This window comes from Leopardus geoffroyi, chromosome D1 (assembly GCF_018350155.1).
Source record: "Leopardus geoffroyi isolate Oge1 chromosome D1, O.geoffroyi_Oge1_pat1.0, whole genome shotgun sequence".
Classification (NCBI taxonomy): domain Eukaryota; kingdom Metazoa; phylum Chordata; class Mammalia; order Carnivora; family Felidae; genus Leopardus; species Leopardus geoffroyi.
In genome coordinates, this window is record NC_059329.1 from 105,090,449 (window position 1) to 105,117,684 (window position 27,236).

The following is a 27,236-nucleotide window of genomic DNA, read 5'->3' on the forward strand; positions in this document are numbered from 1 at the left end:
CTCTCAAAAATAAATGAATAAACATTTTTAAAACATTTTTTTAAGAGGTAAAAAAAAATTAACTGTTCCTTGTGACCTGTTTACATCTATTTTTTTAATGTATTTTTTTTTGAGGGGTTGGAGGGGCAGGAAACAGAGAGAGAGGAGACAGAGGATCCCAAGCAGGCTCTGAGCTGTCAACACACAGCCTGACATGGGGCTCGAACCCCTGAACAGTGAGATCATGACCTGACCCAAGGTCAGATGCTTAACTAATGAAGCCACCCAGGTGCCCCCATACATAATATTAAAAAAAAAAACATTTTATGCAAACAGCATTATAACACATCAATCTAAAAGATGGCTTTAATCAAGTTGGTGTGCATTATCTCATCTAATTCATGCCAAACCCTATGAGATTGATCATAGTGGTATTATCCCCACTTTATAGATAAGGAAACGAGGCAAGGGGAGGTGGCCGTCTTGTCCCATATCTCAAGTAACAAGGGCAGCCAGGATTCAAACGCTGACTTCTGTCTCCTCAGCCTGCACTGAACTAACCGATGCCAGTGAGAAGGCTGACTTTTTAATGTCACCGTGTGATCTGGCAGATTCGTTGGTCGCTCTTCTGTGCCCGAGTAAGATCACCTTCTGACAGCTGGGTGCTTCTCCCCAAAGTGTTCACTCGGGTCAACCACACACCGCGCTTCCATAAGGCATGCGTTTCTCAGCTACATTAATAGCAGTTGTTTGGGTGGCCAGAGAGAAAGCGTCCATGGCCAGAAATGACCCAGGGGCATTACTTACACAAGCTCATGAGCCCGGGCTGAGGGACAGGAAATGGCAGGTGGGTAGATCAGCTCTGCCTCATACTAGCTGTGTGTCCTTGGGCAAGTCACTTGCCCTCTCTGGAGAAGAGAGGCGGTTTAAGTACATGGTCCTCCTAAAGGTCCTTTCCCTGTAATACAGCACTGAGAGCGGGGCCTCTGGGGTCAGAGACGGGAATTCAAGTCTTGGCCCTGCCTCTCCTAGAGGCCTTGATCTAGGACATCCCTTCACTTCTTGGGGGGGCGAAGCTTCGCCAAGGACAGTCGGTGACTCGGGTGCCATCGTCCGGGACCGCAGTGAGCAGGCACGTTGTTTATACACGAAAAGGCTCTCTGCAAACGTGTAACCAGCAGCATCGTCATTCTCTCCCGAGCCCTCGTCGCCCAGGCCGTCCAGCACCATGTCCGCAGCTCCCGCCAGCAACGGCGTGTTCGTCGTCATCCCGCCCAGCGATGCCAGCGGCCTCCGCCCGCCTCCAGCCATCCTGCCCAGCCCCTTGTGCCAGCCTCCCGGGGTGATGCAGTTTGAGGAGCCGCCGCTGGGGGCACAGACCCCAAGGGCCACCCAGCCGCCCGACCTGCGGCCCACGGAGACGGAGACGTTCCTGACGGGAGAGCCCAAAGCTTTAGGGGTAAGGAGACACCCCCCGCCTCCCACCCCCCTCCCAGGCCACCTGAGGCCTGTGCGCACAGGTGCCGGGAGGGAGCGTCCCAGCACCAGAGCACTCACGGACACCTCGGAAAGGGGCAGGCGGTCCATCTATACTTAGTGAGGACTGGAAGATTCCCCTGTGCACCAGACAGACAGACCCATCCCCCCTGGAGCTCACAGAGACCCCACCAGCCAAGAAATGGCGAACATGACTCCAAATAGGGTCATTCGGTCAAAAATGACGGATGTGGGAGGGACGACGCTAGTGACGGGGGACAGCCAGGTCTCCGTGGGGAGATGGCAGGGAGGCTACAACCTGGATGCCGAAGCCACGGGAACACGGGAGCAAGGGGAAGGGCTCATCAGGTGGAGGGGGCAGCAGGTGCAAAGGCCCTGAGGTGGGAATGCATGCGGCTTGTTCAAGATGAAATAGAAGGTTAACATGCTGGAATGAGAAGAGGGAGAGGAAGAAGGGAGAGGAGATGGAAGCTGGAGAGGTGGGCAGGGGGCAGCTTCTGCGGGTCCATGAGAGATGTCCCATGAGGTCTTTGCCAATCTCAGATGGCCTTGAGCTGTTGGTCTCTGGGCGGGAAGAAAATATCAAATAGGTAGATAGACGGACAGGCAGAGAGGCAGACATATTCATCCTCATACATACATATATAGTGTCTTCAGTTTGTCCCTTGGCCTCAGTTTCCCCAAATGGAAGATGTAAGCATAGCTGAGGCAATGGCCGTGGTGATGACGGCAGTGATGACAGCTGTCGTCTCCCGGGCACGCACTGAGCATGGAATTTGCAGGCCCTGGCTCCTTAGATTCCCATCACCACCTTGTGAGACGGTGACCATGGCTCCCGTCGGACAGATTAGGAAACAGAGGCTTATCAAGGCTAAGTCACTGGCCCGAGGCCACCCAGCTGCTAAGTGGCATCCTGTACCCCAGGATGGCCTGACCCTACAGTTCTGTTTTCAACCCCACCGCTCTGTAGCACGCAGGAGCTCTGGCTGGAACAAGCTGGAATTCGAGATTCTACGCTAAAGGCTGCACCACGTCCACTGGTGTGCAAAGGGACCAGACACCGTGCACGGAGATGGGGTCATCAGCCCCTGGAATCCCGAAGCCTCAGAGAGACCTGGGAACCCATGACCTCCAAAGGAATCCAACAAGACAAATCTACATTGCCAGAGAACCCAGAGAGTGGAAACCACGCATGGGTGTTTGGGAGTGTCACCAGTAGACGAACACCGGCTTTCGAGGTGGCTGGCCAGCCACTTCAGCGTTGGGAGACCCCAGGCAAGTCGCTGGACATCTCTGAGCCTCAGTGTCCTCATCTCCAAATTAGGATAATAACACCGACCTCACCGTGTTGGGATTCGAGGAGGCCACGTCTATAAAACACGCAGCACGTTGCTTAGTGAGGACAGGCACGGGGCCGGAGGTAGCTGGTGTTCCGTGAGCAGTAATGGCAGGGGTGGGAGTGTCCAGGAGCAGGAGAAGAGCCCACAGAGGACAGCCGGACTGGCGGCGGGGACCCCGTGCCACATAAGGAAACTGCAAAGACGAAAGATGTGCAGCTGAAGAGAGAACAGGAGAGAATATCCAAGGGGGGGGGGGGGTGCCTATAAATATCCAAATCCTTGGCACGCGGAAAGACATGCTTATTCCACGTGATCCCAAGAAAACGTTCCCCAGTCATCTGCTCCCAGTCAGAACTGCCCGTAAACGGACCACAGTGGTTTGCGTGGTGCTGGGCACCTCCCCACTGAGGTTTGGGGGGTGCTATTAAGAAGCCAGGAGCTCGAAAGGGCTCCTGAGTTAGGCAGAGGTTGAATTGGGGGGGGGGGGGTGGCCTTCAACGTCCCTGCTCCATTCTAGAACTCAATCGTTACCGAAAACGTATGGGGAAAAAAAAACGTGGCGGAACTTACCAGAAGCCCACATGTCCCCTTCCTTGGGAAAACCGTCCTACTTCTGGGAATGGATCAGCTTCGAAAAACCCAAGTCCGAGTCCAGATGTCAGCTCCCAGCACACAGCTGGAATGGATCGGTGACAGGCACTGAAATGAGAGAGATGCTCGAGGAGATATTCTCTGCAGGAGGCAGGGCGACGAGGAGGGAAAGGGTGAGGCATCCGGTGCAGGGAATGTTGTGCCATTGAAACGAGAGCTCAGAAAACCGGGTAGCAACCCAGCGGTTGCTGGGCAATCCGGTTGCTGTCCGGATGCCGGACATCCACGGGTCAGAGCAAAAAGCAGATGCAGATCCGTAGAAACGCGGCAACAGGCGAGGGGTGGGGGGGTGGGGGGGCCTCAGATGTGGGAGCTGGCTTTCCTCCTTAAGACAGTCCTTGAGGTTGCTATAAGGATGTCTCCTCAAAAGAGCAGAATCGGAGTTTAGTTCCAAGCATCACGGTGGGGGGGGTGGGGGGCGCGCAGGTTCTCCCCGCGGCCGGCAGGGGGCGGTGTGGAGCCCGCCCGGCTGAGCCGCGCCTGATCCTGCAGACCGTCCAGATCCTCATCGGCCTCATCCACCTGGGCTTCGGCAGCGTGCTGCTCATGGTCCGCCGCGGCCACGTGGGGATGCTCTTCATCGAAGGCGGCGTCCCCTTCTGGGGAGGAGCCTGCGTGAGTGCCGGGGGGCCATCTGGGGGCTCGCCTTTCACCTCCGCACCCGCCCCCTCCCACATTCCCTGGGGCACAGCCGCCCCGGGAGGAAGGGGCCTGAATCTAAATCCAGCTCCTAACTGCAAACCCTACTCCAGGCGCCCCTCCTGCCTAGGAAAAGCTCCCAGCCAAGAGCCAAGAGGATGGGACGCAGGGCTAAAGGGCACTAACCACCTGGGTATTACCTGAATGCCAAGCCTCACCCCCAGAAACCCTTCTACTCCCCCTCATGGGTCCCAGCCCTGCAAGAGCTCCGTCCCCTGGGAGTCTGATCAGCTCTGAACACCCCCCCCCCCACCCCAGCCCATTCCTGTGCTCACATCCCACCCCTCCCGCCTGGCCGTCCACTCCTGCAGCAGAATCGGGGAGCACGTGGCCAGTGGGCAATCTCGAACGTCAAGAGAGCACTTCGGGGTTTACATAGCCCCATCCGAGACCGGAGTCTCCCAGCTGCCCCGGGGAGGGGGTGTGGGCGTCCAGACTTGGGAATGAGGCCAGTGGGGTCTGAATCCCAGCACCACTGTGGGCCACCATGGAGTCACTCAGTCTCCAGGCCTGGCGTCCTCGTCTGAAAAGCATAGTCCTGTCCCTGCCTGTCCTCTAGTTTGAGGAAATCAAAAACTAATGCGAGTAGGAGCTAATTACCAGCAAATGGTGACCATCACTTTGCAACAATTCCCCCTTTAGAGAGAGCCAGATTTGCATGAGATGTGAATGATGTCCCTCGAAAACATGCACCTCACCAGCTACCGCCCTAGTTCCCGGGACAGGCCCCTAGTAACCAGGGGACACCCTTACAGAGAGATCCCAAGGTTGCTGGTTGCTGGCCTTACAAGGAGATCCCTCCCTGGGAGGCAGGGAAGGTGACAGCCGAGGGGCCACTGCCCTCGCCCTGGTGCCCACGGCCTTGACAGAGCCCCGGGTTGGTGTGACCTGCCCCGTGTCCCGGCCAAAGCCTCACCAAGGTCCCTCGTCTCCACACAGTTCGTCATCTCAGGGTCCCTCTCCGTGGCAGCCGAGAAGAACCACACCAGCTGCCTCGTAAGTCTGAATGGGGGACCCGGGGCCACAGCTGAGTCCTCTCCACTCTGCCCCTCCCGTCCATTCACTCACTCAACAAACATTCCCTGGGGGCCTGCTGAGTGCCCGGTGCCCAAGGACAGCCAGACAGCACGGACACAGGACAGGAGGAACCAAGCAAGATACACTTTCGACATACAATACAGGGCAGCAAGTGAGGGTCCACAGACGAAATGCTCATGGCCCTTCAGAGAAAAGGTCTCTTGGAAGAGGAGGAGGCTAAGGGAGGCCTTGGTGGGCTGGGAGGATTTAGAAATCTGGTGGCAGGAAAAGCATGAGAAGACAAGGAGAAGGCCTGGGCAGGGTTGCTATGGAAACCATGTGTGGCTCCACGAGACCAGGGCAGAGGTCTGGGGAGACAAGTGGAAAGAAATCAGACGGAGAGACACGTGGAAAGAAATCAGCTGGACAGACGCGCTTGGTCGTCATGGGTAGTGGCTGGGACCCCTCTGGGGGCAATAGGAGGCGATGTGGGCTTTGCAGGGGAGCGCATCCAGCCAGCAGGCTCCAGGCTCAGCACAGCAGGGAAGGCCAAGGCCCTGCCCTCCTGGGGCTTACACTCCAGTATCTGGTAACAGTTACAGACGGTCTGGTAACAGTTACAGATCTGTAAGTAGTTACAGATCTGAAAAGTGCCACAAAGAAGCAGGGGCAGGGGGGCGGGGGGAGAAGGGGGAGGAATAACGGGTGTCATTCCGCTCAGCCCGGACAGTCTAGGGTTCTGGGGCAGGTGCCACTGAGCTCGCTGTTCAGAGGGAGACAGCCACAGAAGAGCCCGGGGACCAGTATCCCATGGGGAAGAGGCTGGCCGTGGGGACAGAAGCCAGGGCAGATTATAAGAGATGAAGGAGGCAGAGAGGGAGGACACAACAGAGAGGGAGAGGGGAGGGAGACGAATCAGGGCCTAAAGGAGACTGTGGGATTTATTTTAAGGGCCTTTATTTAAGGGAGGCCACTGCGAGCAGAAGCAGGGACCCATTGTCCTATTTGGACTCTCGGGAGCCGTCCGGTGCTGGGCCAGGTGGAGAATGGGTCACAACCGGGCAGGACTGGACTCGGGGACCCTCAGGCTGTGAAGTCCAGGAGCTCAGGGACCTGACTTGTCTCCGCGCTCACAGCGCCTCTGACAGCATCTGGCTGCAACACATACTCAACAGCACTTGGTTGGATTAATTGACCAATTAGTTGATTTCCCGTGAGGCCACTCAGGGCCCCATGACCTCCTCGATGGCATAAAAAAAGAAAAGAAAAGCAAAAGAAGAGTCAGGGATCTTTGAACCTGAGTGGGTCCCACAGTCCCAATCCCCCAATGTAAGGCCAGGGCAATGCGGCCAGAAGGTTCCAGCTGCTGGGTCAAAAGAGCATCAGGTTTCGGCTGCCGAGGGAGGGTGAGCCCTGAGTGACCGTCTGGACCACCCAGACATCCCCTTGACCCGAAGCCCGGGGGCCTCCCTGTGAGCGGTTGGCCTACCCTCACCTCAGCACCTGCCCCTAGACTCTCCCCTGCCCCCTGCGCCCTGGAGTCTGCAGTGTGGAATCTCATGGAAGCGACCCTATCACCCTCCCACCTGGGCCTCGGTGTCCACAGCAGCGGGCCTCCCTGACTCTTGCTCCGGGGCAGCCGCACCCCCAGGGCACAGGCCTGGGGCGCGGGCACCGCGAGGGTAGGCAGGGACCCTGTTGGAGACCCCGCCCACAGTGAAAGCGGCAGGGCGACCCTGAGGCGTGGGAGGAGCACCGGAGAAGGGGGAGGGGTCAGAAACGCATGCGTCGCAGGGTGGCCACTGAGCCCTGGCCCAGGGAGGCGGGGACGGGAGGGCTGTTGCCCCTTCCTCTGTCCCTTCTCCTCCTGGCCTCTTCCCTCTGCTCCTCTCCCTCCTGCAGGTGAGAAGCAGCCTGGGGACAAACATTCTCAGCGCCGTGGCGGCCTTTGCGGGGACAGCCATTCTGCTCATGGATTTCGGTGTCACTAACTGGGTGTGTTGTCAGACGCCCTCCCCCCCCCCCCCGGAGTGGAGAGCATGGGAGAGCCACATCCAGGAGGTGGGGGGAGGCGAGAGTGAGCGGCACCCGGAGCCCCAGGGCCCTGGGCCTGGGCGGAGTTTGTCAGTCCCCACAGACCCCATGGGGGCATAGACCCCGTGACCCCATTCCCAAGAACAGGCCTGGGGACACGGAGGGGCAGCCCCGCGGAGGGAAGGGGAGGGCACAGGACGCACGGCAGGAGGCCTGGCTCCAGCTCCAGCTCCAGCTCTGCCAGCCTGGATGTGGGACCTCGGGCAAGTTACCGTCCCCCCGGGGCCCCTTCCTCCCATAGAGCCCCGGGCTTGCCTTGACTGTGGGTGTGGTCCCCAGGATGTGGGCAGGGGCTATCTGGCCGTGCTTACCATCTTCACCATCCTGGAGTTCTTCATTGCGGTCATTGCCACCCACTTCGGGTGTCAAGCCACCCGCGCTCAAGCCAACATGGTGAGTACCCCACCCCCATCCGCCCACCCCACCCGGGGCCTCTGAGGAGGGCTGTTGGCTGGGAAGGCTCTGCTTCCAGCCTCTTCCTTCTTCCTTCGGGAAAGCAATTGGGAGCGGCAACGAGTCCCTTTTCCTCCCCTCTGCGCCTCCCCGCCACCCCACTCTTGCACACCTGGGGACCCAGCGAAGTCTTTGGGCAGGATGGAACTATTCTCCTCGCGACCACAAGGGGGCGCCAGGACCAAGGGACCAGCGGCTCTGGGAGCCTGGTTGCAGAGCCCGGGGAGGTCCTGGAGGGCAGTACTGTGCACAGAGGCGTTCGCAGGCCGTGGGGCACAGACAGGGGCATCACAGAGGGCAGCGCACTTCAGGGGGAAATTAGCTTAGCTTCCCCAAATCTGGAAGACAGTGAAGACAGGAAGAGGGCCGGGTAGGGCGTTGGCGGAGTAAAGGCAGCCTCAGGCGGGAAAGGCAGGCCGTAGGGTCGGGGGTGCTGCTTGGGAGGTGGCTTTGTGCAAACTGGGAGGTGAGGCCACTGAAAGGCTTTGAGCGGAGGAGTGCGCACTCACAGGGAGGGAAACTAATCCGGAGGGTCGGCCTTGAACCTTGAACACCCAAGGGAGGGAGCCGGGGCAGGGGCCGCCCAGGGAGAAAGAACGCCCGAACTTTAGCTCCTAGAGAAAGGCGACTCTTGTCTCTTTTGTTCACTGCTGCACTCCCGACGCCTAATCGGCCCCCGTAAATATTTTTGAAATATTAGTGGAGCCGATGAGTCAGCCTATTATTCCCTGACGGAATTCATTACTAGGGCGCTGTTCTCAGAATGACCACAGGGGGGCGCTGTTGCAACACCGCCCGGAGGCACCAGAGCCCTCCAGGACTGTCGGGGGTTCTTTCTTTGCAGCCTGTGATTTTCCTGCCCAACGCCTTCAGCGCTGACTTCAACATCCCCAGCCCCGCAGCCTCTCCGCCCCCCGCCTACGACAATGTGGCATATGTGCCCAAGGAGTCATCCGAGTAGAGGTCACTCCGCCCGTTGGAGTCCAGCCTGTCCCCCGTGGGCCCAGCCTTTCCCCCACCCCACCGCGTTAATCTGGGGGCAGCCCATCCCCCCACCCCCATCCTCACACATCGTGGCACCCAGGTGAAGTGTTCCCCGGCGACGTCTGTCCCACACATCTCCCTCAGCGGCTTCTTTCCTAAAAGAGCTAGTTGATGTCAAGGGTGAGTGTCCCTCACTCAGCTCCCTGGCCCTGTCACCCTTCTGGAACTGTCCCCGTGTGCTGCTCTGCATTTCTCTCGGTTTCCTCGGGGGAATCCCTGGCCTCACGGGCAGACAGGTTCAAGGCTGCCCTCGGGTCTTGGGAAGACCGTTAAGCTCAGGAGCCCAGAATCCTCCAGAAAAGAGACCAAGTGCTGAGGCCACACAGCTGGCCGTGGCCTGACCTCAGGGCTCCAGACCCCAGGACCAGCTCTCTGCTTTGCAGTCATGGCAATGTCATGAGCCTCAGTTTTCCCACCTGGAAACTAACGCATTAACTACATGGCATCCAAGGCCCTTCCCTGGGCTCCCCGAAGTCCTGGTCTAAGTCAGGCGATGTCCCCCCACGCCCCCTGGAGAAGCTCATTTTCCTTATGTATTAAATGGAGTCAGGTTTGGGGAGGGTGCAGGGGAGGGCTGAGGCCAGCCCACTGCACCCCAGTCAGCATCCACAGGTGCACAGCCATGGCAGCCCTTCCCTCCCGGGGACCAGAGCTTCCCCTGAAGGTCACTGTGAGCTGAGCTGGGGTCTGAGGCAAAGGACACACCCCTACCAGATGTCAGAGGTCCTGGTGGGTGGCTCGTCTCATCCATACCACAGAGGGAAATAAACAGTGTGGCTTACACTTTGAACTGGTCTCACTGCAATGACTTTTTCTTTTTAACCACAGGGGCTTCGAAGCCTTGTCCCATATTTACCAGAAGATCTGGGTCCCCTTGGCACAGAAAGGGGGCATCTGTGGGAGCTGGGGTCTGGGTGGTACGATCCCGGCACTTGGTCTGGCCCCACCTGAGCCCAGACGAGCAGGCATCCATATCCCCATTCTACAACTGAGCTAGAAGAGATCAAATCAAGTGCCCAAGGCCACTGGGCTAGCGAGAGGCAATGCTGGGATTTGAACCTAGCTCCCGCTAACGTCGGAGTCCGTGTGTCACCACACGGCTCTCCAGGTCCAAAACCAAGTGCTTTCCACCAACCCCTGCCCCTCCTGCCTCCTGCTTTTTCATCCCAAAGACGGGTTGGCTGCGTTTCTCAGCACCCACACTTCATCTAACAAGCTCCTGCTCCTGCCTCAAGACCCTATTTGACTGTTGCCCCTTCCGTGAGGTCTTCCCAAAGGCAGGCAGTTGGCTGGTGCCGTTCAGCCCTTTCAGGAAGCCCTGGCCCCCAGGTCCTGCGAGTGCAGAGTTGGGGTGGGGTTACAACCAGCTCTGGCTTTCAAAATCCCTAGACCAGATCGGAGGACTCACAGCGGGGAGTTTTGTGCAGTTTAATTTTCCCAGTGTGAAAATTACAGCGTGTCCCTTCTCTCCCAGCTTGAAAGCCACCCACCCCAAAAGCCTTCAACTACGGGCTTCCTTTCTCTCTTTTTGATGGAGTCTGCTTCCTCCCTTCCCACTCGCTCTGCTGAAATTGTTCTCTCCAAGGCTGCTGCCATGCTTGGTGACCTCCTTGTCACCAAGATCAATGGGCTTTTAAAAAGCCTTGTTTTAATAACGACCGCTCCATCCATCCCTTAAAATTCACCTCCCCTGGACTCCTCTGGGCACTGCACGCTCTTCGGCGAGTGCTTCTTGAGCACCTGCTGTGTGTCCGGGCTCTGGGGACACCGGGAGTTGGCCAACGTCTCTGCCCTCGTGGCGCTTACGTTGGCTTCCAAATCTGCCTCCCACCCAGACCTCTCCTGTGAGCCAGCTCCAGCATTGGCTTTCCTCCCACTGACAAGGAATTTGCAACCTCTGTTCCAGCTCAAACCATTTTCCCTCCTGGGTCCCCTGTGTCAGTCAGTGCCCAAGGCAGAATCTGAGAGCCATCTTGGTCCCCGCACACTCACCCCCACGTATGATCACCCACGCGATTCTCCTGGCTCTTTCCAACTCGGACCCCTCCCTCCAGCCTCCTCCCAGCACCTTTGGACCACTGTCATCTCTCACCCACGTTGTGACATCTGTCAGCTGACCTTATAGCGTGTGTCCCCAGCTCTCAGCTGGCTCTGCCCATCTCTAGGCTAGATAACAGCCAGAGGGAATTTTCTAGGGCACAAAAGCCATGGGGTTACTGCCCTGCCACTTGGGGCTCTCCTTTGCCCTGAAGCTAAAGTCCAAGAGTCCCAGGGAGGTTTACAAAGCCCTGGAGACAGAGCCTGCTCCCCTCTCTTGTCTGTCCCCATCCTCCCCCGGCGCGTGACCCGCAGCCGTACTGAACCTGGGAGACCCTTCTGCCTGGAGAGCAGTCCCTGCTGGCCTCCCATTCTCCCATCTGTCCCACTGAACTCCCACCCTCCTTCAGACCTCCGTGTAGACGCCACTTCCTCCAGGAAGCCTTCCCTATCCCCATCCTTCTCTCCCCCGTCTAGGTGAGGTGGCCTCTGCTGGGCCGTTCACACAGCCACACATCCAGGGTCACATCTCGTCCCTGCCACGCAGCTGCCTGCCTCCCTGACCCTCTTCCCCGCTGGGCTGTATCGGTTTCCCGCAGCTGCTGTAACTAATTTCTACAAACTCAGTGTTTTCAACAACACATTCATCCTCTGGAGGTCAGGAGTCCTGAGGTCAAGGTATTGGCAAGGCCAAGCGGCTTCTGGAAGCTCTAGGGGAGAATCCGTTTTGCTTGCTTTTTCCAGCTTTCAGGGCCCTGGGGCAACCCTCGGCGGGTGACCCTGGCCTCCACCTTCAAAGCCAGCAGCCCTTCCGGTCGCTCTCACCGACTCAGTTCCTCCTGCCTCCCTCATGGAGGGCCCCTGTGATTATATGGGGTCCACCAGCTAGGCCAGAATGATGCCCCCTTCTCGGGACCCTTAACTCAATGGCATCTGCAAAGTCTACTACAGCAGGTAACCAAGTCATAGGTTCCAGGATTAGGATGTGTACATTGCCAGGTGGGGGCGGGGGGGGGGGTCCCTATCCTGCCTGTCACAGCCCCCAAGCTCCTCAAGGGCAGGGCAGACTCCCCGCCCCTGCGGGACCTCCAGCCCATAGCAGCGTGGCCGGCCCATCCTTAGCGCTCCTTAACGCTTCTGAGAGTGAGTTAACGCACGAGGGTGCGGGGAGGGGGGGGACGGGTGTGCCCGTGTGCGTGTGCGTCGCGTGTTGTTTGTGGCTATGTGGCGAAGCAGAAACTTCTAACCCAGTGAAAAACCACAGCTTCCAGAAAAACATTCATCCCACGATCAAGGAACTAAAGGTGTGGGTGACGAATCGGTGCAAAGCGGGGACGCACAACACAGGAGGTCACGGGGCAGCAGCCGGCCTGCAGACGGTGGTGGGTGGGTGTCCCGACAGGAGAAATGGACCTTCCCGAGCTGCTGATGGCCCGGCCTCACCGCTCGCAGAAAGGCTGTCCAGTCTGGCAGGTCTGAGAGGCGAGTGACCTTGCAGCGGGCGTGACGGCTGGGTGTGAGGGACCCCTGGGAGCGCACGGTGACTCTAATACTCATACACAGCCCCTGACACGGGGCAGGCACGGCTGGAAGCATTTTAATATTCTAACTCATTGAACACTCTAGCAACGCCTTCCAGAGGTATTGTGATCCCCGCTTTGCAGAGGGAAAAACTGAGGCCCAGAGAGGTCAGATAATTCACCCGAGCTCTCACGGCTACAAAGCGGCAGAATCAGAGGTAACAAGACGCTCCTGACACGATCGGAGAAACCGGAACACTGACCAGACGTGTGACGCTCAGTAGGTAGCAAGGGCTGGGCCAGAGGAGCGCTCTCTGTGCCGCACGGGAGTCGTCGCAAAACTGTACTGCCCAGGGCTCCGCGGGGTCACCGTGCTGAGCTTCAATGCAGCCCGGTGGGCACCAAAACCTCACATGCCTTAATTCTTTACTTGTGACACAGGATCGTCATCTTGTTAAATATTTTTTAATGTTACGGATTCTGTGTCTCCCTCTCTCTCTGCTCCTGCCCTGCTCGCATTCTGTCTCTGTCTCTCAAAAAGCGAATAAATGTTAAAAATATATATATATATTTAAAAAAAACGGGGGGGGGGGGTGCCTGGGTGCCTCAGTTGGGCGTCCGACTTCATCTCAGGTCATGATCTCACGTTTCGTGAGTTCGAGCCCCACGTCAGGCTCTGTGCTGACAGCTCGGAGCCTGGCGCCCCGGGATCATAGTCTTTTTAAAGAGTCCTTATCTTTCAGAGATAAATCCTGCCATGTTTACACATGCAGCTGTGGGACCCCAGAGCACTGCTTCCTCGTGGGGAGGAGTGGGGGCAGATGGACAAGGTCAGCTACAAGCCCATGACCGCTGTAACCCAGGCGATGGTATGCGGGCGTTCACTGGACCATTTTCTCTACTTTTGGAAATGTCTGAAATTTTCCAAAGCTGGAAACTTTTTTTTTAACTTTGTTTATTTATTTATTTGGGGGGGGGGGGCAGAGAGAGAGGGAGAGAAAAGAATCCCAAGCAGGTTCTGCACGGTCAGCGCACAGCCGAACGAGGGACTCGAATGCACCAGCCGTGAGATCATGACCTGAGCCGAAATCAAGAGTCAGGCACCTAACCGACTGAGCCACCCAGGCCCCCAGAAAGATATTTTAAAAGGCTCAACCGTGACTGTATGAAAATTTACAATCTTCTTCACCCCATCTGTCCCGCATTGTAAACAGGTTGATTTGCCGAAGGAAATTTGCAGCTGTAAAGAGGGTGCAAGGATTTCTACCTGCCTGGGTTTGGGGGGTGGGGAAGATGCTGACAGCTCACAGGCTGCGGGGCATGAAGCAGAAGGCGGGGCCAGGAGGGAAAAGATCCAAAGTCTAATGTCATAAAGATGTTCTGATCTTCTGGCATTGTCTCTGTGGGGCTGAGTCGGATCCAGAGGGCAGAGCATGGCCGGAAGCTCCCAGTGGAGGTCCCAGGGCCAGGTGAGTGGTCCCCTACAGCAGGAATAAGGAAGGGAGTGTCTTCAGTCAGATTCTATAGAAGCAGAGCCTGAGACAAGGATTTTGTGCGACTGGTTTATGAGGGAGTGCTCTGGGGAGAAGAGCAAAAAGCAGGACGGGCCGGTGAAACAATCCAAGGACAGATGCGGTTTCAGCTGACCACTGGCTTCAGCCTGATCCCACGCCAGGGGTGCTTGGGAGCACAGGCTTGGTCCTACCCTGAGGCAAAGGGACTGTCCTCTTATACCCTGTGCCAGTCAGTCATTGACTGCAGATTGGGGGAGGGGTGTAACTAAACTCCCAGAAGGGAGCAGTTAGGAGCCCTTAGCACCAGTGATTACAGCAGCTGGCAATGGGTGCCCCACCCCCCGGTAAATGGGGAGCGGGGGGCACCAACAGCATTTGCCCCAAGGAGGAACCCACTGCCTAGAACCCATCTGCCACCAGTCATTGGCCATTAGAGGTGGGAAGGGCTGTAGCTGTTTCCATTCCAATCCCAGAAACTCTCTCTCTCTGTCTCTCTCTCTCTCTCTCTCTCTCTCTCTCACACACACACACACACACACACACACAAATTATGAGAAAACAGAGCCCCAAAGAGGGGAATGGATTTGCCCAAGACCACGCAGAGCCAGTACTCGAATCCAGGCCTCCTGACTCCACCCTAGAGTGGAGGCCTCCATTTCCTGCTGGCACCTGGGCTCCTTGCTGGGGACTGTCCCCTTATACCAGCATGCTGTCCTGAAACACTAGGGGAAGCCGGCTTCCAGGAGCTGAAGGAACAAAGGGTACCTGGGCCCTGGCTGGCTTTCCTGGAAACGCCAGGTTGGCTGGGCCTTCGGGGCCTCAGCTGGCTGCGGGACAGGGGAGGGACCAAGGCCATCGCCCCCCTGGGTCTCTGGCTGCCCCCCACCCCCACCCCAATCAGCCCATCTCCACCCAAGCAGCTCTGTACCAGGTTCTGGAGGAATGGGACATGGGGCGGGGGGGGGGGGGGGAGGGCGCAGAGAGGGGGGCAATAGTGTGTAAGCCCTCTAAGGGCTCGTAGCCCACGCCCTCGTCAGAAAGTGGGAACCTCACAGCAGACAGACTGTCCCTCTGGTTCCCCCAAGTCCCGCCCTCAGCACCCCTCCCTCCCGGTGGCAGGACATCCCCGCAGCAGACCCCTGTCCCGAGAGAGAGTTGTTTGAAATTGGAAGTGGCACCTAGGGATCGCAGTCCAATCCCCACCCCGACCGCACACGATATGCGCAGGAGAAAACCAAAGCGGGGGCAAAGAAGGCCACAATCCCCTAGAACCAAATGTTTGCCAGTTTAAGGCCTCTCGGCCCAAAAGCGTTCCACACAGAACAACTGTAGGGTCCATGGACTACGAGAAAAAAAGGTTCCACGGCCAATTCAGTGTGGGAAATGTCCTTAGTGCTAAAATCGAGTGCTCCCCTACAAGAATTCTCAGGCCCTCCTCTCTGCTAAAGAGGGCAAAATCGATAACCAGGATTTCCCAGAATTTCCCTTCTGCTCCTTTTCTGTCCTTAACGGTGTTCCATGCAATACATCTTGAGAAGGGTTACTCTGCTTCCCTGAACACAACCCCCAAGTGGATATTTGAACCCTTCCCACTGCCACATTCTGGAAAGCGAAAGCCCAGGTACGAGGCGCCCCTCCGGGGACCGAGGTCTCACGATCTCCCCGGACGACCCAATCCGGCCGGGGCATCTTCCTTCTTTCGTGCTCCCCAGTGGCGTCCAGGCTCAGCTCTGAGTCCCGCCTTCCCCTGGTACACCAGAGAAGTCTAGTAGCAGTGGGTGGCTGACTGGATAGGCCTCTGCCACCAGCTGCGCCCCCCACCCTGTGCCCCCACCGGTCCAGCTGGCTCTGTCGGAGGGGCTCTGCCCGAAATGCTGGGAATCGAGAGAACAAATCCCTAGGCGTAGCTGGGTCAGGTCACCGAAGAGTCATATCATGATGTCATGCATCATGGTGAATCTGGGCTCAGCTGCTGGGACCCCCAGCCTCTCCACTGAATCGGGAACCAGACCAACGGAGACATTTGTCAGAGGGCCCAGCAGCCTGGGCAGAGCAGTGGCATCCAACCACACAGAGACCCAAACCTCAGGCGCTTTCTTGCTGTGTGACTTCGGCCAAGGCCTCGGACCTCCCTGAGGCCTCGTGTCTTCGTTGACAGAATGGAGCCAACTTCCCGGGGACTGAGGCACGTCACGTAGCATGGAACCCGTGCCCCCTGTCTGGCCCTTTGGCCCTTGGACACGGTCCCTTCCTTTCCTCCCCGTCTGGAATTTAGCTATCCGGGCCCCTTGTCCGTCCCAGCCTCCCCAAAGCTCTTTCCCCCTCCTGCTTTCCGCACCCCCACGGCAGGAAACCTGCAAAACTGGGGGTGCTCAGGCAGCACCTCCTGAACGCATTCAGTTGGGATTAAAATTGAGAATTAAAATTGAGGGGAAGGCGCCCCCCCCCCTTTCTTTTTACCGAAAAAGAGTAAGAATGGTCCACTTGCGTTACTTGTGAGTCCTATCCCCGTGGACAACTGTCTCCTACCTCGATTTCCAGAAACTGGCTCCCCTCCCCTCCGCACCCCACCTCACTCCCGTTCTCCTGGGAAAGACCAGCTTTTCTCACTAAGTCCCCAGGCAGCCCCCAAGCCCCACGTGCCCCAGCATCCATCAGTATACAATATCGTGACCGGGATCCTCAGCAAGTGGTGATTTCAGTGTCCCGCAAGGTTTTCCCTCAACCTCTCTCTCACGCCTCTTAAAACATCCAGAACGTTTCCTTTCATTCACTGAGGCAACAGTGTGTAAATGATTTAAGCGCACGCACTCGGGAGCCAGTCTGCCAGGCTTTGAGTCCCAGTCCAGTCGTTTCCTGACTGTGTGACCTTGGGCAAGTGGCTTAACCTCTCTGGGCCTCATCTGCAACATGGAAACAAGCCACAGGACTTCCCCAGAGGTTTGGGACAAGGATGACATCGGATAATGCATGCAAAGTGCTTATCCCACTGCCAAGAATGGAGAAAATGTTTGTAAATGTTGACTCACTGTTAAATATTGACTTCCTGGCTCAGCGTTGACCTATAGCAGGTCCTCAGCAGAAGTTTCCTTCCATCCTCTTTCCCATCAAGAGGAACCACCATCGCCAGTTTGCATGTGTTCTGTCTTGCAATGGCTGGGAATTTGACCCTTTCTTCTGCCCCAGAAGGAGCGGTGTCCCTGCAGTGCCACAGAGGCTGTAAGCGGCCGGTCCTCCCCATCCCCAGAAGCCAGGTTATTCCAGGTCAAACCAAGTTCAGGGGTTACTGAGCAGGGCAGACTGTTCTGGAAGGCCCTGGCCCAGAGAACAGAGGTGACATTGAGTCTGACCAGACATAAGCCCCAGAAATGAGATGCGTTCTGCCCCAGCCTCTCTCCCTCATCCGCAGCTAAGGTCCTTGGCCCAAGTCCTGGCAGCAGAAGGCTATGGAGTGGCCACAATTCTTCCCAGACCGGAAGTGAGGGGGCTCCCGCCACAGCAGGCCCCCAGCCCAACCCGGCCCGGCCAGAGATACCTGCCCCGGGAGCCGAGCCCACCGGGCTTCCTGCCTCCAGCCTGGCACCAGCAGAAGCCCAGGAAGAGGAGCAGCCTTCTCAAGGAGCTGGGCGTGAGTGCCCACTTCCTGGGGCCCTGGAAGTCGGGGAGGGGGACACCCGGGGAGCCCCGAGGAGGGAGGGAGAGAGGGGAGCCTCCAGCTGCCCTGCTTCACACTCCTGCTCCGATTGAAAACTGAAAACGCCACCGAGGGGTGGGAGAGGCTGTCTACACCCGCACCAGCACTGGCTCCGCGTCACTCACAGCAGGTCAACAGAAGTCTCTCCCCTTCCCTTCTCTTCCGTCCCCTCCCCCCGCTCCCCGTCACCCCCGCCCTGGGAGGCCCCAGCAGCACCACAGGCGGAGGGACAATTACTGGATTCCCAGCCGCCTCTCCAAGGGGCCAGTCCTTCCCCCGTAGACCCACCAGGATCCCTTCGAAGGTGGGCAGTGGGCTGGGATCAGCCAGCAGGCGCAGGGCACCAGCGGGTCCCCCCTGCAGTGGCCGCCTGTTCCCTCCCGTCCCCAGGCCTTCCACGTTGTCATCGCTCTGCTGCACTTGTTCTTTGGGACTTACCTGGTCTCTGTTGTCACGGATCTTCACCTGGTGGTGCTGAAGTCTTGGTATCCGTTCTGGGGGGCTGCCTCTGTGAGTAGGTACCAAAACACGGGCCAGATGTGGGGGTCCGTGGGCAGGCCTGGGGGACCCCGGCGTTGGGGGCTGGACGTAGGTGGGTCAGAATGAGCTACTGGGGGGGGGGGGAGCGTGTGCCCACCCCTTTCTCCAGCCTCCCTGCTTCTGCTTCTGTCCTCTCAGCCCCTCCCAGGAGGCCCCTTCAGGCCTGCATCCCAAGGGAGCACTCCCGGGCTGTCTGCACACTCCCCTAACCCGACACGCGCATCGGCAGGAGGGCGAGCACGAGCTGGGGACTTGGGAGGGGTCGGGAGGCGCCGGGCACAGCTGCATCCCCGGTGTGGGGGCTCGGGTGCACAGGGGAGCCCAGCATGGCCAGGGCAAGTCCAGGATGGGCCACGTGGTGGGCAGGGGGAGCTCCTTGCCACCAGAGCTCGGCTTTCTCAGACAGTAGCCAGAAGAGAGCGAATTTGTGGGTTTCAGGGGACCCCGACCTCCCTCATGACTGTTGCCAATCTGGCCTGCAGTTTCTCATTTCAGGGATCTTGGTGATAACGACGGACATGGTCTTGAAGACTTATCTGGTGAGTGGAAACAGTGAGGTCACTCCCTCCCGTCCCAGTCCCCAGTCCTCCCCGGGTCAGCTCTGTGAAGGGCGTCCGCGTGGAGTACAGATTCGGGAAGCCGTTCTCTGGGATTCGCTGGGAGCAGGCACGAGTCTTCCCGACAGCAGAAGGGTCCCCGGGGCCCCGAGGTCTGCCCCTCCCCCACTGCCCTTTCTGGGCCCCAGTTCTGTCCTCACGTCCGGCCCGTCTGGCCTCATGTCTGCACACCACAGCCCGACCCATTGTTCCGCAGTGCAAGTCTGACCCCACCCCTCCGTGGCTGTCCACCTCCTTGGTGCCCAGGAGCCTCTGCTTGCCTCCAATAGCAGCAAGTCCACGAGGCCTGCCGGCCCTGGCCCGCTTTCCATCTGCTTCTCATCTCCCAGAGGCACCACCGGCCAGACAGGACTCTGTCCTCCTCTGTGCCGCCCTGTCCGCGGCCTGAGAACTTTGCCCACTCCGGGTGGCACATTCTCGCCCCGCTTTGGCTCACTCCTGATCATTCTTCAAAACTCAGCCTCCGTGCCCCGTCCTCCTGGTAGTGTTTCCCCACCTGCTATGGCTGGCTTCTGTATCCCCACAGCTTGTTGGACTTACCTGTCTTCTCATCTCTCTGCGGTACACTAAGCCGTGGGGTGTCTGAGCACCTTCCTAGGCACAGGTGGGCTGGAGCAGCCCGGGGTGGCCAGAGTGGGCCCAGAGCAAACACCGACACAAGACTGGCCAGATGGACGGACATCGGTGACAGAAGGACCCTTCCTACCCCCTCCTACTTCATGGCCTCAGCCCACCTCCTGCCCCACAAGCCCTGGCCTGGCCCACATTTGTGCCCTTCCGGCCGGGCTGGGCTGGGGCTATCCCCCTGCCTTCTCAAGAGGCATAGATAACAGGGCAGTGTGGTGCCATTTACCCACAGAGGCAGGGGATGCATGGCAAAAACCTGCCATTCCTCCTGGGCTGGGCCCCTTTCGGAACCAGAAGCCTCCCCCTTCCTACGCCTGGGCAGAGGGAGGCTTTACTTCAGGGACGTCCGTCCTGGTACAAGTTGGAGTTTCCATATGTTCACACTCTGTCCATTACAAGGGTTTGCTCTTGATAAGAGGCTCTTGGAATCGTGTTTAACCCAAGACGGTGAGGAATGGGGACATTTCAGGGACCGTGGCGGGTGGGGCAGGAGGCAGACCCAGAGTGTGTGAGCGTGGGACACCTTTGGGGCTCCTCCTGCTCTAGCCTATGGAGAGGGGGGGATGGGTAAGGGGCCATTTGGACGTCCAGTGCCCTGACCAGGCGACATATTTGATGCGAGGATGGTCAAAACCAGCTTTGAGAGGGAGACAGTGGTGGGAACATCCCTCTTTGGTACAAAGTCTGTGGGTCGGGAAGCAGCCCTTGTGTTCCCCCAACCCTGTCCCATAGAAGGTGAAAGCCACCTGGGGCCTCCCCGGTGGTCAGCTATCTCAGAAAGTCACATTTAAATGAGGAGCCTCGGGTCCAGAGACAGGCAGAGTCTTTCCTGAAGCCACGGAGCAAGCACCTGCCAGGCCTAGACACAGGGCCTAGATCTGGGTCTCTAACTTTTGGGCGACGGTTGTGACTTTTGCTTGTAGAAGATACTTTGCCTGACAGCACACGGCGTCAGCTTCTTCTGCGTGCTAGCGGGCCTCTTTGTCATTGCCAAAGATCTCTTTCTGGAGAGGACGTTTGATTTCCCGATCTGGACCCCGTATCCCAACAGCACAGTGAGTGCCCCGGCCCCGAGGGTCCCCTGACTCCCAGGAAGGTGCGGCCTTGGGCTTGGCCAGGAGGACGCTTCTGGCTCTCAGGAAACCTTCCAGAGCCCAGGCACCGGAGCGGAAGCCCTCAGCCAATCTGTTCCCACCCCGTCCCTCCTGAGGCACGGGGCAAAGGGGGATGCTGGCTTCTCACTGGTCAGCGGCAGGGAGCTGTGGGAGGCCTCGGGTCACTGAGTCCGAGCCCACTGTTGCAGGTAGGGGACCTGAGGCCCAGAAGGGAGAGGGGCCCGTGTGAGGCTGAGCAGCAAATTCAGGACCCCCTTCTAGAACGGCCAATTCCCTGGTCAAGGCTCTGTAAACGACATAGCCCCAGTGACCCCACTATGGGTGAGCCTCTCAGCGGCCCTGCAGAGCAGGCTGAGTCTACTTCATTACCCCCGTTTTAGGGGAGTGAACACTGAGGTCCAGAGAGGTTAAATTCGTAGACCGAGGCCACACAGCAAGTGTCAGGGGTGCAGCGAGGCCTCAAAGCTGGGCCTACAACTCCGAGCCCAGGGCCCTTTCAGCACAGCGTGGGGCCCCTGGAGCAGAAGATGCGCCCGACACTCCACGTGGTGGCTGCCGGCCTCTGGGCCAGGTCCCTGACCACGGTGGTGGGGGGCTGTTCCTTATCGAGCTCCCCCATGCACACGCATGTGCAGGCACACAGGCAGGCCTACTCACACACACACACACACACACACACACACACACTCCCCATCCACACGCTCATGCCCTGTGAGATGTCCCAGCTGCTTGGTGGTCCTAAGCCCAGCTCTCCCCGCCCCAACAATAAAAGGCGCTCCTTCTCTCTGAGCCTCAGTGTCCTCATCTAAGTGGGGCTGGATGAGATGGCACTTAAGGCCACCTGCGGTGCCACCAGAGGCCCACGAGATTCTCCAGCCCTCCAACATCAGACAAATAAATGCTCGCTGAGGACCCACAGATGCCGGGAGGTGGGCGTAGAGCAGCGCCTAAGAAGGACCCAGTCCCGGCCCCGCGGAGCCCCACCCGCCCTCCCCCAGGCACACCTGGCGGCGGAAGCCCTTGCTGCCCCCTGTCGGCTGGGTCTGACCCCGCCTGCGCCAGCCTGAGGGGTGCAGATACCCAGGAGGCCTCTCTCCGTCCCCCTCTCCCCCCCTCCCCTCCAGGTCTACATCCAGAGGCTGGAGCTGGCTCTGCTCTGCTTCTCCTTCCTGGAGTTCTTCCTGCTGAGCTCCACGGCCGTCACAGTCTGCAGGGCTGGCCGCCGGTCTGCAGAGGTGAGGCCCTCCAGAGACGGGCGGGGACATGAGGTTCAGGAAGGGGAGGGGGCAGGCAGGGGTGTCGCTGAGCATTTACTCGGTGGGGGCCACAGACGGAGGCGGGACCACAGTCCAGCCGGGGAGACAAGTCAGGGGGGAGCAAAGGCTGATTGAAGGTGAAAATTGCAGAGTCACTGAGGAGAAAACATCTGTGGGCCAGGGAGCTGTCACAGGGAGATGGCTGGAGGCTGGGCGGGATTCTGACTTGCAGGCAGGGTGGGAGCAGGGACCTCCAGCAGAGAGAAAGTCATGGACACTGGCTTGGGGCCAGGAAGGGGAAGGCCAGGAGAGCTATAGCATGTTGTGGGGTTTGGCTGTGGAGGGAATAACTGAGGCGGGATGGGGTGGGGGGGGGGGGTTCCTAGGAGACTGAGCATTTCGAGCTACAGGCAATCCCGTTATGAGCACTTTAGAAAAACATGACCTGAAGATTAAACACACACACACACACACACACACACACACAACCAAAAACCCATACCGTGATTTAGCTTAATCTTCTCAACAGCCCTTGGAGGTAGGTAGTTACTTCCCCATTCTTAAGATCAATAAGCTGAGGCTTAGAGAGTTTCCTTCACTTCCTAAGGTCAGTCAGCCTGTAAGGAAATCCAGGAATCAGTCCGAAGTGTGTCCACCCCATGGCCAAGTGCTGGTCCGCCTGCAGGGGGGGACGGCAGAACGTCAGGCTGGGGCCAGGTACATTCTGGAATAGATTAGCTTCACCCCACGCCGGTGACCCTGACCCTGACCAGAGGTGATTTTCCTAGGCTCATTTCTTTAAAGGAAAAAAGTTCCCATTATAATCTGAACTTTCCGAACACTAAAAACATGTGATCCCGGTGATCGTTCGAGTTCGACACTCGTTCGAACTCATTCGAACTCGTTCGACGAGCGTTTTCTCGTTAGTGCCATCCGTTTTTGGGGTTTTCACCTGGCACAGATAGGATCGTGTGGCCCTGAGCTTTACCAAACCCCCTCTGGTTGTCCCAGTTACTGCCTGGCTGGCTGGCAGGAAGTCTTCTCATTAAGACATCAGAGAGCTGGAAGGGGCCTTGAGTCACTGAGGCCAACCCCGCCCTACAGGATGGGGACACCGAGGCCCCCTCCCCGGCTGGGGGAATTCACAGTCACCACTCCCGGATATCAGCATCTGCCGTGTGCTGGGCACTGTGCTAAACACTGCAGGCGATTCTCTTGGTTGCCCATTGCCGTGGCCACAAATTATCACTAATTCTGCTTATGCATATGGAAGAGGAAGCAGGAGGCTCAGCAGGGTTAAGTGACTCCCCACTGTCACACGCGGTGAGTGGCCAAGCTGGCCCTCCCCCACACGCCTCCGTGCCCCCCTCTGTCTGAGAGAATGGCTCCGGGCACAGGCTTTGCAGCACCCTCATCACAAACGAGTGGTGAGGACAGGACAGCAGTCACCAGGGACACTGCCAGCGTGGCCCCTGGAAGGTGTTCTGGCGAGGAGGGACCCTGGCAAATCAGCTGGCTCAGCCCCATCAGGGAAGCCGACGGGGCAAGTGATTTCCCCAAGGTCACCTGCACACTAGTAACAGGCTCAGAACCAGGGGCCAGTCCCCCTCTCCCTGCTCCCTCCTCGACCACAGGAAGGCGGAGAGAGGCACACACTGGCCTTCTGGAAGTCCCTCCATCGTCTCTCAAGCCTCGGTTTCCCCATCTTTGGGGGAACCTTGAGCACGTAAGCCCGTGGATAAGTGCTTTGTGAATGGCCACTCACTCCCCAACTGTAGCAGCAGGGACGGTGGCTTCTCTTTTGCAGGAAGGTGACTTATCCTTTGCTCCGGACACATCGTCGTGGGGGCTCAGGGGGCCACCGATGAGTCCTCCACCAGCCTATGAGGATGTGACTGCGACTTGGGGTGACACGTAAGACGAGCCAGAGCAGAGGTGAGGAGGCCCCGGGCTCCCCAAACTGTCAGAATTCACCGCCTCCCCCCGGGTCCCTTCTCCCTGCACAGTTCCGAAGAGGCGGTTGCCAGAAAGGGGCAAACGGGGCTATTGCTAGAAATGTCTGCCCCGTGCTGGTGGCCGAGGTAGAGGCGGCCCCCATGCCCGCAGGCCCAGAAGGGACCCCCGGGCCCCACCCCCTGTAACATGTCAGCTCCTCAGCTGGACCAGAGCACGGCCAGGTCCTACCCACCCGGGAACAGACCCCAGCCCCCACTCCACCCCTCTACCCTCCCTGTCCGCTGCCCTCCAGTCACTGGCGGACACACGGGGAGCTCGTCCACGGGGGGCCGTGGGGCGAGTCACAGAAGGGAGCCTCAGAGCCCAGGGAGGCCTGGCCTCCACACTCAACCCACCGTGAGGTCTCTGGGGGAGCGTGGCTCTGAATCCCTGGATCGGGGGTGGGCGCAGCCGGGGCCTCGAGTCGGATGGAAACGGGGCCCAGTTCTCCCCCACAAACGGTTCACGCATCTCCCTGCCTCCCTGGGCCTCAGTGTCTCCACCTGTACTCTGAGAGGTAGATGATGGGACCTGGGCCTCGCAGCTGGAAAGCTCAGAGATAGGAGTCAGGTTCGGGATTCCAGCTGTGATAGCCAAGGCTGTGAGTGAGGCTTCAGGTCCCAGGTCCACACCGGCTGGCGCCGCGGGGTAAGCCAAGCGAGGGAGAACCGCCTTCTCCGTTCCTGAATGTAGCCTTCCCGGGACCGTCTGTGATTCCTGCGATTTCCGGACTGTATTCTATTCCCCTCATGTTTCCATAAAGTGATTTTTCTTCTCGCCGCGCATTATCGTCGAGGGGAACTTTGTGTCAGCAACACACAGGAAGCCGATACCTTTCCACGCAAAGAGGCAAAGCACAAACATGATGGAAACGCTGCAAACATAAGACGAGACTCGCTTGCCACCCCACGCGGTGAGCTCAGCACCTGCTTCTCTGCCTCTCGCCACCCCCGCTTCCCTGAGGCTCCACAGACACTGAGCCACCCCCTTGCCCTTCCTCTGCCTGGACTCTCTTCCCTGGAGAATCACGGCACTCACTCTGCCCGGTAGAGACGGGGCTTCTGACTCTGGGCCACAGCTCGTGTCATTCGCCCCTCCCATCAATCTGTGGTGTAGGTTCTGTCACTATCCCCGTGACACGCAGGCTCAGAGATGTTAAGCAGGCTTCCCGAAGGCACCCAGCTGGTAAAGCAGTAGAGAGAGCCCAGATTCGGACCCGAGCACCCTGACTCCACGCTGACGGCGCCCAGACGTGGCGACAGGATGGCCCCTGCTCTCCAGGAGCGCTACTCTCACTGGTCAGAGGAGACGTGCCCGTACGACAGCCACCACAGTCCACACGGCAAAGTCAGCCCTCAAAGTTCACGGGAACCCCGTCTTCCCAGATGGGTCGCTTGCCGTGTGGTAGCCCAGGTTCGCAGCTGTTCGGGATCGCAGTCCTACAAAACCCCAGGGTGCAGCGATGCCCTCGGGGTCCCCGAGCCTCGCACTGACTATTCCCGGGGTTCAAGGTTGTCTGAATTCTGTCGTCACTTCCCTTGTTGCCACTCCTGGCTGTCACCTCTGGTCTCGGTTAGTGACTTGCCGGTAACCTCTGGTCTCTGCTTCTGTTCTGCTGCGTCTGCGGGTCCCAGCTGGCTTTGGAGCAGAATGTCAAGCGTAAGTCCCTGGCCTTGGACGGAGCATCAGAAGGCCCAAAGCCATGCCGATGTGTGGGACAAACGGTTAGGACAAAGAATCCGAAGAAAAGAACCTCAAAGCCTGGCTGTCTGGAGATCCCGGGTGCAAATTTCCGCTCGGGCGGTCGCTTCCTCTGTGACCTTGACCCGGCCCCATCCCCTTACAGGGCCTCAGTTTCCTCATCTGTAAAATGGGATGTTGTACTGGACCGGTGGTTTCGTTTCAACCAATCTATGAAAAGGAGAGTAGAGCGACTCAACTGGGGTGTGAGCACGCTTGCTTCCTCTTTCTCCATGTGTATGCACGTCCACACCCAGGCACCCGTGCATCTCCGTGTAAGCCTTTGTGTGGAACCATCCGGAAGTGGCAGACACCAGGACCCTCCGTCCCCAGATTCTTCCACCTGCATTTCTTCCTGAGAATGTGAGCATTCTGCACAATCACAATAGTATTATCACAGTAAGAAAATTAAAGATGATTCCAGGGTGGGGCGCCTGGCTGGCTCAGTCAGTTAAGCATCCGACTCTTGACCTCGGCCCACGTCGCGGCCTCGCAGCTCGTGACTTCAGACTCCACGTCGGGCTCTGCACTGGTGGCGAGGAGCCTGCTTGGAATTCGGTCTCTCCTTCTCTCTCTCTCTCCCTCCCTTTCTCTCTCTCTCTCACTCCCTTTCTCAAAATGAATAAATAAACATAATTTTTTTTTTTTTTTTAATTCCAGGGCGCCTAGGTGGCTCAGTCAGTTGAGCGTCTGACTTCGGGCCAGGTCGTGATCTCACGGTTTGTGGGTTCAAACCCCGCATCAGGCTCTCTGCTGTCAGCTCAGAGCCTGCTTCACATCCTCTGTGCCCCCCTTCCCCTGCCCCTCCCCCCTCTCAAAAATAAATAAACATTAAAAAAAATTGGGGGGGGGGCGTCTGGGTGGCTCCGTCGGTTAAGCGTCCGACTTCGGCTCAGGTCATGATCTCGCGGTTCGTGGGTTCGAGACCCGCGTCGGGCTCTGTGCTGACGGCTCGGAGCCTGGAGCCTGTTTTGGATTCTGTGGCTCCCTCTCTCTCTGCCCCTCCCCTGCTCGTGTTCTGTCGTTCTCTGTCTCTCAATAATAAATAAATGTTAAAAAAAATTTTTTTTAATTTTTTTTTACGGAGACCCTGTCCATATTTGAATTCCCCCCATGGTGCCAAAAATGTCCTTTACTGTACTTCAGGTTAAACCTGGACCCAGTCAAGTTTCATGCATTATATTTGTCACATCACTTTGTTTTTGTTTTTGTTTTTTTTCATCTAGAACAATCCTCCCACGTTTTTCTCATGACAGGGGCTTTTTGACAAGAACAGCTGTCTGTGGAGCGTCTGTTTTGTTCCTCACGGTGTCCTTCCCTTGCCCCCCATCCTCCCTTTTCTTGTCACCTGGCAGCGACCCGGAGGCCTGGGTCGATGCAGGGTGAACGTTGAACGTTGGGGAGAACTCCCCAGGGGTGGTGCGGGGCCTTCTCACTGCATCATGTCCCAAACCCGGGAACCTGCTTGTCCCTCGGTTAGTAATCCCAGGCATGGGGGTCACTGTCATAGCTCGCCACTGCCACTGTCATTTTTTTTTTTTTTTAACGTTTATTCACTTCTTGAGAGACAGTGACAGAGTATGAGCAGGGCAGGAGCAGAGAGAGAGAGGGAGACACAGAATCCGAAGCAGGCTTCAGGCTCCGAGCTGCCAGCCCAGAGCCCGAGGCGGGGCTCGAACCCACGAACCGTGAGATCATGACCTGAGCCGAAGTCGGACGCTTAACTGACGGAGCCACCCAGGCGCCCCAACCACTGTCATTTTCTATACCTGCTTTTCCTACCGAGTTGTTGTTGTTGTTGTTTTTA

General features: G+C 58.1%; 2 protein-coding genes across 8 annotated transcripts; both read left to right on the plus strand.

Moving 5' to 3' along the window:
* The first annotated feature begins 333 nt into the window (after positions 1-333).
* On the plus strand, positions 334-9,564 carry MS4A15 (membrane spanning 4-domains A15). Its single transcript, XM_045485398.1, has 6 exons — positions 334-1,438; positions 3,960-4,082; positions 5,106-5,162; positions 7,086-7,178; positions 7,557-7,670; positions 8,575-9,564. The coding sequence occupies exons 1-6, from the start codon at positions 1,208-1,210 to the stop codon at positions 8,689-8,691; spliced, it is 735 nt and encodes a 244-aa protein (XP_045341354.1). The 5' UTR covers positions 334-1,207; the 3' UTR covers positions 8,692-9,564.
* Positions 9,565-13,708: 4,144 nt separating this feature from the next.
* MS4A10 (membrane spanning 4-domains A10) lies at positions 13,709-26,136 on the plus strand. Of its 7 annotated transcripts, none has more exons than XM_045485402.1 (8): positions 13,709-13,800; positions 17,255-17,473; positions 17,930-18,049; positions 18,562-18,618; positions 20,247-20,378; positions 21,563-21,673; positions 23,502-23,629; positions 26,090-26,136. In XM_045485402.1, the coding sequence occupies exons 1-7, from the start codon at positions 13,765-13,767 to the stop codon at positions 23,610-23,612; spliced, it is 786 nt and encodes a 261-aa protein (XP_045341358.1). In that variant the 5' UTR covers positions 13,709-13,764; the 3' UTR covers positions 23,613-23,629; positions 26,090-26,136. The 7 variants fall into 7 exon arrangements, with proteins under 7 accessions (XP_045341358.1, XP_045341356.1, XP_045341357.1 ...); XM_045485400.1 differs by lacking the exon at positions 26,090-26,136 and adding an exon at positions 24,453-26,032; XM_045485401.1 differs by lacking the exon at positions 26,090-26,136 and adding an exon at positions 24,486-26,032.
* Positions 26,137-27,236: the final 1,100 nt, after the last annotated feature.

Excerpts from the sequence above, each read along its gene's own strand:
- MS4A10 (XM_045485402.1), top strand. The coding sequence starts at position 13,765 with ATGGCCGGAAGCTCCCAGTGGAGGTCCCAGGGCCAG. Across the intron at positions 17,474-17,929 it reads GCCTTCTCAAGGAGCTGGGC|GCCTTCCACGTTGTCATCGC; the intron begins GTGAGTGCCCAC and ends TCCCGTCCCCAG. Across the intron at positions 21,674-23,501 it reads CTGGCCGCCGGTCTGCAGAG|GAAGGTGACTTATCCTTTGC; the intron begins GTGAGGCCCTCC and ends TCTCTTTTGCAG.
- MS4A15 (XM_045485398.1), top strand. The coding sequence starts at position 1,208 with ATGTCCGCAGCTCCCGCCAGCAACGGCGTGTTCGTCGTCATCCCGCCC. Across the intron at positions 5,163-7,085 it reads AGAACCACACCAGCTGCCTC|GTGAGAAGCAGCCTGGGGAC; the intron begins GTAAGTCTGAAT and ends TCCCTCCTGCAG. Across the intron at positions 7,179-7,556 it reads ATTTCGGTGTCACTAACTGG|GATGTGGGCAGGGGCTATCT; the intron begins GTGTGTTGTCAG and ends TGTGGTCCCCAG.